Source organism: Chrysemys picta, chromosome 3, assembly GCF_011386835.1.
Source record: "Chrysemys picta bellii isolate R12L10 chromosome 3, ASM1138683v2, whole genome shotgun sequence".
NCBI lineage: Eukaryota > Metazoa > Chordata > Testudines > Emydidae > Chrysemys > Chrysemys picta.
Genome location: NC_088793.1, coordinates 47,939,958 through 47,955,564, shown reverse-complemented (window position 1 = coordinate 47,955,564; position 15,607 = coordinate 47,939,958). Strand labels below are relative to the sequence as shown.

Below are 15,607 nucleotides of genomic sequence, written 5' to 3'. Positions count from 1 at the left end.
CATTGAAGTGATTGGAAATTTTGCATGAGTAAAGCATGAGCAAAAACTGAGTAAGAGCTTCAAGATTTGGCCTTTCATGCTTTGTAAAGGGGCATGCACATTTATGGTGCTGTCTAATTCATAACACATTAGAGTTGTGTGTCTTTATAGTGGTGTTATTCAACAAAGTCCATAAAAACACCACCTGTTAACTTGTGATCAGTACATGCATTGGAATGAGAATTATGTCTGTGTTCGTATCTGGAGCAAAAGTCTCCACACTGCAATCTGAATTTTGCAAGTTAAACTAAAAAGAAACAAAAAAGGCCTACATTTTCAAAAAATTCTACTAATTTGGGTGCTTCTGTTTTGTGGGAAACAACTTGAACACCAAGAGTCTTATTCTCAGAGACCCATAACACCAGCTGAAGAGATCACAACAGGAACACTCTAAAAAACGGTGGCACTCAAAATTAGAAGCCACTTTTGAAAACAGGCTGAAGTGCACAATATACACTAGCATACAATTATCCTGCCTTTTTTAAATATTTTGGAAAGCAATAACAAAGTTTTGTGTCTCAGGAAGAACCTAAAATGTCTGACTGGCTGGAGTAGAGCAAGATAGTGAAAATATATAGTTCTCAATTTCATCCCACTTCGTGGCACTTAATTCCCTTGATTAGCTGAGGTTCATTCACTGCCACCAGTTATTGGTTTATAACAGGGTAATATCTTTATTTTCCTATTCCTCCAGTCCAGGAAGACATCATTCAAGACTAATAAAAATTGCATATCACACACTGGATTGCAAAGCCATTTATTAGTGCAGAGAGCCAGCTTTAATAATATTTCTCCTTTGTGCATTTCAGTAATGACTGTGTCACTATGGAGAAACAATGATAGTTTCTATGGCAAAACAAGCTATGTGGCACAGGAGGGGAAGAGAACATATGTTACTTTTTAAATTTTAATTTCATCCACTGATGTCTGTCTATTCTGAGTCAAACTAGGAAGATTATGGAACGGATATAGGCATTTTCACAGCACTAGCAGATTGTGTAGTAATGTGCATATCCCAGAATTAATGAAAATTAGTTTAATACTCATATCACTGGTAAATTATCTTCATTTCAACTAAGTGCAAAACAACAAGAAAACAATGGTGGAAACAGCTAGCGATGCAAGAGAACCCCCCATATCATAAATTATCAGTGTTATAATCCTACATTTTCAAATTAAAATTTCCTTCACACTTATTAGGGGTGATTTGCTAACAATATAATATCAATCCGGTTGTAAGTCCTGCTAATTACTATTATGTCATTCAAGTTATTCTGAGAGATTTATCAGCTGATTGTCCATGTATTTGAATAGAAAATGAGGCTCAACTAGGTCATAGGGCTGTATTGCATTCACATATTGTAAAGAATCCATATTTACATATACACAGATATGGTAGTTCCCAGCAAAACAGGCTTAATACTGAATAGAACTCAGTGCATCTTTCTCCAGTAGGAGAGGTCTTTACCACTTTAACTAAGGGAGACTTTCCTTATTAGTTGGTACTTACCATCCTCTTTGTAGGCCAACCACTAGAAGGTGACAATCAGACACCTGAGCCATTTGATTCCATCAAAGTACAGGACAATGGTACATACGCACACTAGCCAATGCTATGTGCTCTACTCAGTTTCAACAGTGGGTTATTTTTATTTTTTTGAGTACCTAAAAATGTGCTAGGGGCCTGAACAGTATGGAAGGCATTAGATTCTGGTGAAGAGAAAGAGGGTTGAATGCTCAGGCACAAGAACATTTGGTCTCTGTTGTTTACCATACGTGCTTCTGTTTACTCTGAAAAACATATGCCAAAATTTCAAGGCAACTTTTGGGGGGTTCTGTTTACATGCAAATCAAGGGGAAGAAGAGACGAACCATGGAAACCACTCTCGGTTAAGAAGCTCTTTCTCAACCCATTCCCTGGCTCCTGGCTGAAGAAGAGGCCTCTCTAAGTTTTTATCTGATGGGATCCATACTTACAAGCCCTTATAAAAATCTCACATGTGGATCACATAAAATATGCACTCAGAGAAGCCTCTTCTTTAATTCCTTGAAATGACTTGCACATTTCCAGGGTGAATTACATTCACCTACAAAAAAGAGAGCCATTCATTAGATTGAAGAGTAATATTTTATTCAAATAGAAAACAACATAAAAGAGGACAATCAAAGGAACCTGTAGATAAAACAGGGGGTTGGCCACATAGACGGAATATGCACCTTGGTTTAAAAAATAAATAAATCTATACATTTGCTTGTACCATGTTTCCAAATGGGTTGTGGTGTATACACCACCAATGAATACAAATCTTTATCATCACATTGAGTTTTTGCAGAATGCACTTAAAGTGGAAATTTGAAACACTTGACTGATGACATTCATATAACTTTTATACAGAACATTCCATTTCAAGTGTATTAATTCCAATTGAAGTAAAGTTCAAGGCAAATAAATATAAATGTAAGTTTTGTTTTGTTTTTTTCAATTCAAATTCAGCCCGTGTACTGGTTTTGACTATGAATAAGGCATAGTGGTTCAAGTACTACCTTAACAGAAACAGAACAACAGCGAAAAAAGAATATCATGAAGTTCTTCTATCAAAGTACTTTATTAGGGAGGGTAAAAAGCATTGTTCAAACACTCTGAATAGCCCTGGCTTTCTGCACTATCCATCTCCTCAAGCTCAAAGTCATCTGGATCTTGGGTTAATTGGTCGGTGTCCTCATCTGAAGTGGAAGGGCGTGTTAGGATGATTCGAGGTATCTTGAGTAAAATAGAAAGGATTTCAGAGAAAAGGGATGAGAGAGATCAAAAACAAGAAAGCACAAGAAAACAAAATTATATTGAATGAAAAGAGAGAACAGAGCCAATGAATTAAATAACTAGTGCAATTAAAATGTGCAACAGATGCAAGCAACACAGCAGAGATCTGTAGCAGATGAAAGAGTATGAACAATGTACTTACCTATCATACCTTTTACAAAATCCATGCACTGGAAGCAAGGAAATGAGTTACTAAGGACCTCAAATCTTTCACTCCTCACATAACAAACAAAGCAATATTCTTATTTAGGTATCAAGAAATGCACACTTCATCATAACACAAACATTTAACTCTGATACATTTTTCAAACCCCAATAATTAATATATTATTTTGATTTTCAAGTCTTTATATTTTCTTTTAAGGAATACACTAAAAAGGAAACAATTGGCAACCTAATCACTATAATAAATAATATATTAGTCACATGACTGTAGACATTTTTGGTAAAGTACTGTACTTAAAACTGACGTGCTATGAGAATTGTATGTGATTTAATTTTATTTAGTAATTTAGCAATTTTTGATGATAGGAAAGTACATGACATTGTGATTGATGGCAAAATTATGACGGTATATGGACTTTAATTTGAGGCTGATGAATGTATTATTAATGCATATATTTGGATTGTTGTATTTCTTTTTGAGAAAGGTGTGCATTATGTTTAAATTTTGAGACTACTGGTAAAAGTAGTAGTTATTGCGGATAAGATTTAAGGTTGCTCTATTGTGTTGAAATATGCATTTCTTTCTGCTTGATAAGAATGATATGCTTGTTTATTAGGTTAGCAGCATGCAATTTATCATATCCTTAACTATTCATTTCCTTGCTCTTAATGGTTTAATTTTTGTAAACAATGTGGTAGGTAAGTGCACAGATATCACTTAGCAACTTCAACTAGTTTTTGAAATGAGATTTTGGTTTTACGAATTTCCCAAGTAATTTTTGGTTCATTTTTTCCCCCTCTCTCTAACTTCATCTTAATTAACTTAAGCAAAAGAAAAATATCAAAAACACAGTGTTTTAATTTAAAAAAAAAATGGGATAGAGAGATCACCATATTTTAATTAATATGGAGTAAGGCGCTGGCCAACCCGGTAATAGCTCTTGAGGAGATTTGCCTCATTCAGTGCACCCCACGAAGATATGTATGTTCACTACATAGCTGAGTTAGTTGTGCATCCATCATAGAACCACCTCCCTTAACACTGAATGTTGGTATAAGGTGCTACAAATCATAACCAATAATAGAACCCAGGTTGCTTTGTTCTACACATGTAACACCCAATCTAGTAGGCCTCAGATGGCCTAATTATGTATGGAGATTTGTATAATGTGAATATGAGGCGTTGTGGTGTAGTTGGTGAGATATAGGCTTACTAGCTCAGAGATCAGGGCTGAAATCCTGGCCCAACTGAAATCAGTGGCAAAATTCCCAGGAACAGGGTCCAGATTTCCCCCAGTGGACCGTTTCAAACTCTGCTACAAACGTCCAATGGTACTTTTGGTAAATCACTTAAGTTCTCTGTTCCTTGATGATTTGGTCTTGAAAACACACATGTGCACATTTCCCCAAGGCCCTGGGGGCATTTAATTGGGAATGCTGGAGAAGAAGTAATTTTACAAGAGCCTAAGTTTCCATTCCTTTTTAAAAAGTAGCCCTGAGCCATTTTGTAGGATAAGCATTAAAACATTCCCCATCACCATGGTTTCTCCTCCAGTGGTCTCATTGGCAAAAAAATATATATAATTATTTATATTATTGTGGCTCCGAAGAGCCCCAGTCTTGAACCAGGACACTATTGTGCTAGGCGCTGTACAAACACAGAACAAAAAAAACCCCAAAAAGTTCCTGCCTCAAAAGCTTACAAACTAAGATAAGAGACAACAGATGGATACAGACAGATTGATGGGGGAGTATAAAGAAGCAATGAGACAACATTGGTCAGCATATAGGCCATGAACTCAGCGCACCACCTGCCTAACCGTTGCAAGATTTTTGTATGCATCAAAGCAAAGGAAAGTTTGAAAGAGGATAATGAGTTAGGTTTGCAGATATTTACGGGGAGCTCTTGTCAGGCATGAGGGGCGGCACTGGGAGAAAGCACAAAGGTGCTTGCCTGAAATTTTAACAAGAGGCAGGCACCATGGACTGATCAGATTTAGGAGTTGCAAGCTCGATAGTGAGTGAGAGGGGATAAGCAGAGAGGGGACAGGATGTGAAGGGCCTGGAAAGTGGAGACAAGTAGCTTATGGTTGATAACGATAGAGAAGACAGAGCGAGCGGAGTTGCGTAACTTAGGTTGACTTAGCCCCATAGTGTAGAGAAGGGTGACATAGTCAAAGTGACAGGCTAGAAAAATGATCTTTGCAGCAGCATTCTGAAGAATATGAGTGGGACAAGACTGCATTTAGCAAGGCCAGAAAGAAAGACGTTGGAGTAACTGAGATGCAAGTTGATGAGAGCCTGAATGAGTTTTAGCTGCGTAGATGTATAGGAAAGGCCATATCTTAGAGATGTTATGCAAAGACTCTGTACGACAAACATAGCCTCGATGTGAGGATCTCGAGAGAAGTCTGACACCCAAGTTACATGCCTAAGAGACAGGCAGGAAGGTGGTGTTGTCTCCAGGGACTGAGAAAAGAAATACTGGGCAGGCTTACGGATGGGGGTGAGTGGGGATTAAGAACTGTTTAGCCATGTTGATCTTGAGCGGATGGCTAGACATCTAGGAAGAGATGTCAGAATCATGTCTAGCTTTCAAATAAAGCAATTTCTTAAACATTTTAGTAGTCCTGCTTTTGAAATATGCATTTTACATAAGCCAATGTCAAATATAACTATGTTTCAAATATTACGATGTTATTTGATTTCATTGGACAGGTTGAGAAACAAAAATAATTAGATGGTTTGAAAAAATTTCTAGAAGGAGCCATTTTTAGGTCTTTCAGTCACAAAAAGTACTTAATTTAATCAAAAATGTCATAACATTCTAGTATCAAAGGGGTAGCCATGTTAGTCTGGATCTGTAAAAGCAGCAAAGAGTCCTGTGGCACCTTATAGACTAACAGACGTATTGGAGCATGAGCTTTCGTGGGTGAATACCCGTGCATCCGAAGAAGTGGGTATTCACCCACGAAAGCTCATGCTCCAATACGTCTGTTCGTCTATAAGGCACCACAGGACTCTTTACTGCTATAACATTCTAGTTGTCAATGAGATGTCATGAAAAAATTAAAAGTTGCTCTTAAACATCCCTCAATTCAAGAGTCTTAAACTTCCCTACAATCCATACAAATTTGATTTCCCCTCATTTTTGTTTTTAAAATGATTTACATCTGAAAGAATCATGGAACTGAGGTTATAGAAAGAGTTACTTGCACTAGAGGAATGAATGCCACAGCATTTTAAGTTTCTGGCATAAACAGATTTTTGTGTCCCTCATTGTAGGTCTATAGATATGACTACACTTCAAAATGGAAGGTGTAAACTGCAGCTCAAGGAGACATACCCACCCTAGCTCTGATTGAGCTACCGCACTGAAAATAGACTGTAGATGTGGTGGTGCAAGTATTGGGAGGGGCTAGCCATCTTGAGTACATACCTAGCATCTTGGATGGGTTTGTACTCAGGACTGCTAATCCTTCCCACGGGCTTGAGCTGCTGCAGCTGTACATTATTTTTAGTGCACTAGCTAGATCAGAGATACCACAGGTATGTCTCCTCCAGCTGGAAACGATACCTCCAGCTCAAAACTCGAACTAGGCATACCCTATGTCACACAGTGCATCACACATTTGGTATTTGGCAAGCTGAGAGGTAAGGACGTGGACAGGGGTTGCAGTTCTAACTCTGGAAGGACTATGGCCTCTCCATAATAAAATAATACAATCCACCTGCAGTGCTGAGGTTGGAACACTGAGCTTTTAGTTCCAAAAACACAGCCATCTTCAGTTTTGAGAAAAAGCAGGTACCACACTTATTAATAGAAAGATATTTCTCAGATCCCTCCCATCACATTCATTGCTACCGGCCACCTTGCCTCTCATTCTTGACTCCACAACATTACTGTGGCTACTAGAACAATTACTTCCATGAAAAAGTAGCATTAGGAAGTTATTTCATGTGGTTTTTAGCTGTCTTTTCATGCAGTTTTGCAGCTGGAAACAAGGAGGAGGAGCCAACACCATGTGATCAGCCAGCTTTCTACAGACTATATGAAATCACTTTGCAGACCAACAGGGGTCTAAAGACTAGAGTTTGGGAACTTGTGAGCTACAGGAAGAGAGAGCACTGTCACCATACAATTCATCATATCCTTAACTATTCAGTTCCTTGCTCTTAATGGTTTAGTTTTTGTAAACAGTGTGGCAGGTAAGTGCACAGATGTCAAACCCCAATTTGAGAAACACTAGTCTAGAACATGAAATTAATCCCTTTTATCCAATGGTGCAAGTAGAAATCATTTCTTGCCGGTACTGCACTCATGGGAAATGTAAATGATGAGGCAGGGCCGGGACGGGGATTTGGGGAAGGAGTCCAACAGGGGCTGGGAGGAGGCAGAGATGGGGTGTGGACTTTGGGGAAGGGGTTGGAATGGGGGCATGGCATGGGCAGGAGGGGGCAGGGCAGGGGTGGAGTCGGGGTGGGGCCGGGGGTACGAGCACCCACTGGCGCCAGGAGAAGTTGGCGCCTATCATTAACACAGAAAACAATTGGGGCTGTTAAACTTTCTTCAAATTTCATAGAAAATTAAGTTCAGCTATATTTTCCAATACAGTGATGAAATGGGTGTTTGTATATACAAACATCAACATGCTTAACTACTCCTTTTTCCCAAAATATGTAGTATTTAGCTGTCTATTTATATGGAATATGGGAGTTGGGTGAGGAGCCATTTCAGCATACGACTTACTAAAAGACAAATTTTAAGTAGAACTGTATCCTAAACTGCATTATGGTATTATACCCAAACATTGCATTTCAATGGGAGAGTCAACTTCCTTTATAGGAACAGAACAGACTCCTGAAACTCTTACTATTTGCCCATAGACATGCAAATAGTAAGAGTTTCAGGAGTCTGTTAGACTAGTTTGGAGGCAAAGAAGAATTCTATGTACACTGGGGACAACACCTGATACCTGTCAGGCTGCAGAACTGGGCTGACATCAGAATCCAAACATCCTCTGGTCTGTGCAAGCAGAGGCATTCCTCTAATGATTTGGACTTGATGTGATGCAGTATGTGTGTCATGGATAATTCAGACCAATGGGGAGAAACAGAATCAAAAACACTGTTTAAACACTTTATGTCCCCGCCCCCAGCCCCTTCTGGAGAACTCCTGACCAATTTAACAGCACAATACATATGCTAACAAACTTAAACAAAGAATGAATGCCCTCCCCAGCCCTGTTCTGCTCCTTTAAGGAGCAGAGCGCAGCCCCCTCCACCCCACCCCGCCAGAGTGGGGGGCTAGCCCCAAGTTTTTCCAGTACCCAGTACCCTCTAAAAAGCTCTTGTTGGTACTGCATACTGGAGAGTACCAGCCTACTTGCACTACTGCTTTTATCAAAACCAGAAAACTCAGATTATAGTGAAAGCTGTTGAACACTAAACCCCAATATCTAAACCCACTGAAACCCTTTAAACCTAATGTGGTTCCCCAGGACGGCACATTCCCCCAGCAGAGCAGGGACTACGCAGAAGTAGGGACCAGGAAAAACCTGTCCAGTGCTGAGACAGGAACTGGATCTGAGCAGGTCTGGGAGCTTGTGACTTCTCTCCCCACTTAGTCCGCCTCAGTTTCTCTCTCCCCTCCTGGCTCAGAGACTTGGTTATTGTCAATTCTTGGAGGCCTTTCCTATGCTGAAATGTCACTGTGGATCCACACAATGTACCTCATCCCCATCTCTGCTAACCACAGAAGGGTTGGTCCGTATCTGCTCTAGCTGCTCCATTCAGAGTTGGTCCATATACAATGTAATGCTCTCTTCCCATTCATAGCCAATAGGGAGACAAATTAATGAAAAATCTAGTGCAGCGTTTCTCAGCTGCTGGGTTGCAACACCCAGGGGTCCAGAACCGCAATCAGATGGGCCGTGAGATATTGACAGAACAAGGAGTAATAGTCCCAAGTTGCAGTGGGGAGAGGTTTAGGTTGGGTATTAGGAAAAACTTTTTCACTAGGAGGGTGGTGAAGCACTGGAACGGGTTCCCTAAGGAGGTGGGGGAATCTCCTTCCTTAGAGGTTTTTAAGGTCAGGCTTGACAAAGCCCTGGCTGGGATGATTTAGTTGGGGACTGGTCCTGCTTTGAGCAGGGGGTTGGACTAGATGACCTCCTGAGGTCTCTTCCAACCCTGATATTCTAGGATTCTATGATCTGCAGTTCTAAGGCACTCAAAATAGACAAGAGACTTAGCGTGATAATGGAAGTGAGCCCAGAAAAGCCACACAAGCCTGATTCTGATCTCACCAGGAGTTTTACAGAAGTATATCTCTATTGACAATGTGCTGGTTACTCCTGATCAACTCTGGTGTAAGTGAGAACAGAATAATTTCTCTCTGTTTGGACCTTTTTTTTTTTTTTTTTTTTTTTTTTTTTTAAGAAAAATTGGTATGTTCTCAGGTTCATCCATTGCACAAGCAAGACACACTATTTAAATACTTACAAAAAATTATTCAAATACTTTTCACTATGGGGATCTTAATTTGAGGGACAAAACTTTGCTAAGAGTCTGGAAATAGTTTTGACATTGTGGGGAGATAGATCTCCTATTCAGCTGGTTCTATTTTACTACTATTTATACGTTGCTTCTTGGCTATCTAAAATCTATGTCCACAAGTTTGATTCAGACTGAGCCTAAAGGAAAGGAAATAGCCTCCTCTATCAGTATCACCTTTGGATGTGCTACCCAGAACTAAATACGGTACTGTTTTCCAGTGCTGGTCTCATCAGAACTGTACAGAAAACAATAGTTATCAGTTCGCCTGGCATCGTGACTGATGATGTCTTTGTGTATATAACCCAAAATTCCATTGACCTTTTTGTATCACAGTTTTCCCATTTTAATCTCATTTTACTTCCTGCTCATGGTTCCATCTTAGCCACCCTCCACCCCAGCCTTTGTAATAGATCTCTGCCCTTTTTCATAATTAAAACCCTTTCCAATTTAGTATCTTCCACAGATTTAATTAATGGGTTGTTTGATTACTCTTCCAAGTCATGGAAGATGTTAAATGAGACTGAAACTAACCCCAGTCCCTGAAGCACTTGGCTAGAGGCCTGAACCAAAGTCCATTAAAGCCAATGGAAAGACTTGCATTGATTTCAATGGGCTTTGGATCAGGTCTTAAGTACCTTCCCTTGGCTCTTAACATAGCTGATTAGATTGCATAACAGTGCTGAGCACATTATCATGCTAGAAGCATTGGGAGAGAACTACCAGCACCATGACACACACAGACAGAAGCAAAAGGTCAAAGAAGGAAGGTAGAGAACCAGCCACGACTGGCTGAGTGGGTGATAGGAAAGCCAGGCTGGCAATCAGTAACCAAAAGAAGATGGGAAGAGCCAGGACAGGTAAACAGGATGGGAAAGGGGCATTTGGACTGGCCTGTTGTAGATGAAGTTGGAAAGGTGGGAATTGTTAATCCCCTCTTCAGACGAACTAATTTTTAATATGCTTAGGAAAACGTGAACTAGTTCAGATGAATTTACTTGAAGAAAACTTCCTTAAAGAAAGTTTTGTTCAAAGAGGGGGACAATTCCCCACTTTTCTTTCGACTGGTACAATGGTAGTGCTATCATCTATTGCCCTTGGACAGGAATATATTTCAGAGAGATTTGTTTTAAACAGGACACACCTTCCTAGATAAGAACTTTCAGGTTGTATGTGAAATGTAACCACCACTTTATAAGTTCAAATCTAAATTAATGTTGTTTTTTTATTTGCACTGATAAAGGCAATAATGGTTAGACTTTAACAAAAGTAAGAGTTACACACCTGACTCCTCATCAGAGAATTTAAGCAGGTTTTTTACTGTGTACACACCAGCAAAAGTTTGGATTTGATAATGTATCTATATCTATAACAGATCTTGTCTAAGTTAAATTTCTTTACTCTGAGTGAAGGAGGTCATTCCTACTCATTCCTGATAAAATTAATTATATATAGCTTTTTTAAAATAATAATTTTTATCAGAAGAGTCTAAAAATGTGCCTGAGAATTGCAGTAGTGAATGTACTTATCAACTTTCCCAAGACTTGGATAATACTGACATCTGCTGGCTTTTAAATTAATGTAATAAGGTGATGGTTAAATAAAGACAAGACAGATGGCACAACCTTCTCTCAAAGAAAACTTAAAGGAAGTTAAAGACACAAGAATGATCTAAACAAGTTTCACAAACTTACATGACATTTAATGTAGCAACCCATAAATTGCAGAGGCATCATTTACCATGACCTGCATAATTCAAAAGGAGCTTTGCCTATCAGGATAAAGTTAATGACTATGTTACCTGAGCACCTAAGGGGTTGGCAGAGTAGATTAGACAGATAAAATAGGTAGACATTATGATCTGTTCCAGATCTTTAAACATCTCAGGCACACAACTGCATACAAACATGCCTATTAAACTGCCTAGCTAAAATTATGCATGCAATACGACTTCTTTCTCTATATTAGAGTTTTAAAACATGTTAGTTAAAATGTTCCAGCTGACATGAAACAGACAAGCCCTAAATGCTTCAACTTTATCACCATGTATAACAGTTGGTTTTTCCATTAAAAGAAAGAGCCTTAACCTTAATGAACTGATTGTGTGTTGAGGCATTATATCAAACTTCAATAGACAGCCCACAAGACATGCAAATAAAAGTGTGACTTCATTACTGCCAAAGAGATATGAAAGAGAAGCAAACACTAACATGGCTGCTGGGGCCACCCAAACCCAAAATGCTGACATCAGTGACAGCAAGGTTATAAAATCCTTCCTCTGTCCTTTGGAATCTGCTGCTGTCTGCCCATTGCCCAGCTCCAAACACAATTGTCCGGGAGATCGAGGCATAAACCCTTCCAATGCCCTTGGGAACAACCTTTCAGACTTGTTCACTATTTTGCTTGTCTGAGTCTTCTAATGTTGAGTTTTTGGAGACAAGGTTAAGGATCTGGTGTTTCTCTTGGTTATTTTTTTAATAAATCATGAGGTCTGTAAAAGGAGAAGGATCCCATTTAAATATTTCCCAATTGTGTTGTACTTTTTTTTTTTTCATTGTGTGTTTCCTGTGTTGTTGGGGCAGAGGAGTCAAACTTAAAAGAGAATTGTATGTTCTCCCCATTCTTCTCCTTGGTTGGTACGAATATAATGCTCCCCCAAGAAACAAGGAAAAAACAAGGAAGCTGAAATTAGAGAAAAATGCACAGGCTCAGATTTAGCAAAAGGCAAAAAGGATGGAGAAAGACAAACGTGTTCCCTTCTTCACAACCCCCTCCGACCACAGCAGGTTTAGATGTTGTTTAAGCTGCTGATGAGCACACTTCACTCCATCTCCCTCATCTTCTAATGTATCATTCAATATGGTTTTGTCTGAGGGCAGGTCTACACTACAGGGCTAAGTCAACCTAAGTTACGCAACTCCAGCTACGTGAATAATGTAGCTGGAGTCAACGTACAGTAACTCCTCACTTAAAGTCATCCTGGTTAACGTTGTTTCATTGCTGATCAATTAGGGAATATGCTCGTTTAAAGTTGCCCAATGCTCCCTTATAACGTTGTTTGGCAGCCGCCTGCTTTGTCCACTGCTTTCAGGAAGAGCAGCCCGTTGCAGCTAGCTGGTGGGGGCTTGGAACCAGGGTGGACCGGCAGCCTCCCTATCAGCTCCCCGCTCCCCTAAGTTCCCTGTGCAGTAGCTGCCCAGCAGGCTCTCAATTGCCAGAAGTTCAGCTGTCCCTCCCCCCACTGCCATGTGCGGCTCCTGCCCTCTGCCTTGGAGCTGCTCCCGGGAGCCTCCTGCTTGCTGTGCAGGGGAGGGGGAAGAAGGGAGCTAATGTCAAGGTGTCCCCCTCCCTTCCCCCCCCGCTTACCCCTTCTCCATATAGAGCAGGGTGGGGACAGGACAGGGCTCAGGATGGAGAGAGCTTGCTGGCCGCAGCTGCTATATCAACTTCCTGATCTTTTTAAAGGCAATGTACTTAGAGTGGAATCAGCGTACTTAAAGGGGCAATGCACATCTCTCTCTCTCCCACACACACAGGGTGTGTGTCTCTGTCTGCCATGCTGTCTCCCCTCCCTCCATTCATGCTGCCTTGTAGAGTGAGGCTACATTAACAACAATCTGTTAACCCTCGAGGGCTCAGCCGAGTGCTAGTTCATCATTTAGCAGTAAAGCATTCCCTGGGAAATATCCCTCCCTCTTCCACCCTCTAACTTCACCACCTCAACCAAGCTTCACAATCATCATTGCTGTGTACAGTATTAAATTATTTGTTTAAAACTTATACTGTGTGTGTGTGTGTGTGTGTGTGTGTGTGTATTAGTTTTTTGTCTGGTGAAAAAAATTTCCCTGGAACCTGACCCCCCCCCCCCATTTACATTAATTCTTATGGGGAAATTGGATTTGCTTAACATTGTTTCGCTTAAAGTCGCATTTTTCAGGAACACAACTACAGCGTTAAGCGAGGAGTTACTGTACATTAGGTCAACTTATTGCAGGGTCAATGGGAGAAACCCTCTCATCGACTTACCTTATGCTTCTCATTCCAGTGGAGTACTGGAGTTGACCGGAGAGTGATCGGCGGTCGATTTAGCAGGTCTTTACTACACCCGCTAAATCGACCCCCAGTCGTTTGATCGCCGCGCGTCAATCTCCTGGTAAGTGGAGACAAGCCCACTTTATCACTTAGAATCAAAGGTTAGGGCACAGTAAGCCAGGGTGTGAAATTAGAGCACATTAGCTACTCCCTACTGATTCCCCATGTGGGCATTCTTAGTCCACACTAGAAGTGCCCTTGAGTGGCTCAGCTCGATATGCTTTAAAATGTACTTTTAGTGTGCAGTATGTTTGTCCACACAGAGAATTAGCGCATAGTAGCTAGAGTGTGAATTTAAGGCACTCTAACTTGCTGCTCACTAACTTCCCACATAGACAAGCCTTAGAATCAAAGTCCCCAAGATACAGTGTTGAAATATCAGACAAAACCATACTGAGTGATTGAGCCCTAAAGTAGATACAGAAGGACTAGATTCTCCTCTGTCTTTCATCTTGTGTAGTCATTTACGGCCTGATCCTTCGAAACAATTAAGACCATGTATGGCTTTCTCACTTGAATTGTCCAATTGACTTCATGGGGACTTCTCACATGAGCAAACTATGTTTGTGCCTAAGTGCTATGTAGGAATGGGTCCATACAAAGTAAAATGCAACTTAATCAAAATGCTTGCAACTTGCCAGGGCAGCCTGGGGTGGGGCAAGTGGGGCAATTTGCCCCAGGCCCTGGGCCCCGAAGGAACCCCTCGAGCCCTGGCTGAGAATCCCTTCCCTGGCGCTGGGTGGGGGAGCTTCTCGGAGACGCTGGTGTCCGCTGCACGGAGCTGCGGGATATGCTGCCGCCTGCAGCACAACCCTTTTCCAGGGGCTCGATTGGCTGAGCTGCCCGCGGAGCAGGACCCACGCTCAGGCCCCGAGCGGAGGTAAGCGGGAGGGAGGCGCTGGTGTGGGGCAGGCTAGTCCTGTCCCGCGCAGCGCTCAGACACGCCCCAGGCCCTACGGGGAGGTGAGGATGGGTGCGGGGACACCTGGGCTCTGTGCCAGCCCTGCCATGGACTCCGCTCCGGCAAGCGGCACCACCTGGCTGCGCCCCACATAACTGCTCCTGCTGGGCGCGCCGGACACGGCGCAGGGGCTGGGACGGGGCAGTTCTGCGCCCACAGGGGAGCTAGGGGGCTCCCTGCGTTCTTGCAGCACCACTAACGGGCAGCTGCTGGAGACGGGGTGGGCGGGGGCAGGCACTCTGGTTGCACTCGCAGCATGTCTCCCAGGCAGCGGCAGCTCCAGCTGGAAGGAGTGCTGCGGGTGGCTGGAGAGAGCGTGCAGAACGCGTCTGGTGGCTTTGGGTGACTGGCTGCAGGGGGCGCATGGAGCTGGGGTGGCTGGAGAGTGTGCACAGAGCGTGTCTGTTGGCTATGGGTGACTCTGGCTGCAGGGGGCGCGCAGAGCTGGAGTGGCTGGAGAGGGCGCGCAGCGCGCATCTGGTGGCTGTGGGTGACTGTCTGCAGGGGGTGCATGGAGCTGGGGTAGCTGGAGGGGGCACACAGAGTGCGTCTGGTGGCTATGGGTGACTCTGGCTGCAGGGGGCGCACAGAACTGGGGTGGCTGGAGAGAGTGCGCAGAGTGCATCCAGTGGTTATGGGTGAGTGACTGGCTGCAGAGAGTGCACAGAGCTAGGAGTGGAAGTTGGAGGGTATTTAGGAGTATTCTCTACTATGAGTTTGTCAAGCCTCAGCAAGGAACGGCAAGCCAGTCATTTAGAAATAGTTCCCGCTGTGTCTCGACAATGCTGTGTCCTGATCAATACTTGTCTGGAAAACTTGGCTTGTAAGCACAGTGTTGACTTTTGGAAGCAGAAATTCTCCCCCTCAAGAGGAAACAACCCCTTTGCATTTCTACAGTCCAAAACTCAGTCCATTTTTTCTTCAAATAGCCCTTAAAAATGTACTGTGTGGGTGAGAGCTTCCCTTCGACAACC

At 42.2% G+C, this 15,607-nt stretch overlaps 1 protein-coding gene across 1 annotated transcript in view; it reads right to left on the bottom strand.

Annotated features, from left to right (window-relative positions):
* Positions 1–2,148: 2,148 nt before the first annotated feature.
* LOC135982588 (protein scribble homolog) overlaps positions 2,149–15,607 on the bottom strand; it is a 37,895-nt gene continuing 24,436 nt past the window's right edge. The window contains exon 7 of the mRNA XM_065589959.1: positions 2,149–2,800. Coding sequence (XP_065446031.1) covers positions 2,648–2,800 — 153 coding nt within the window. The 3' untranslated portion in view covers positions 2,149–2,647. The remainder of the gene's footprint in view (positions 2,801–15,607) is intronic.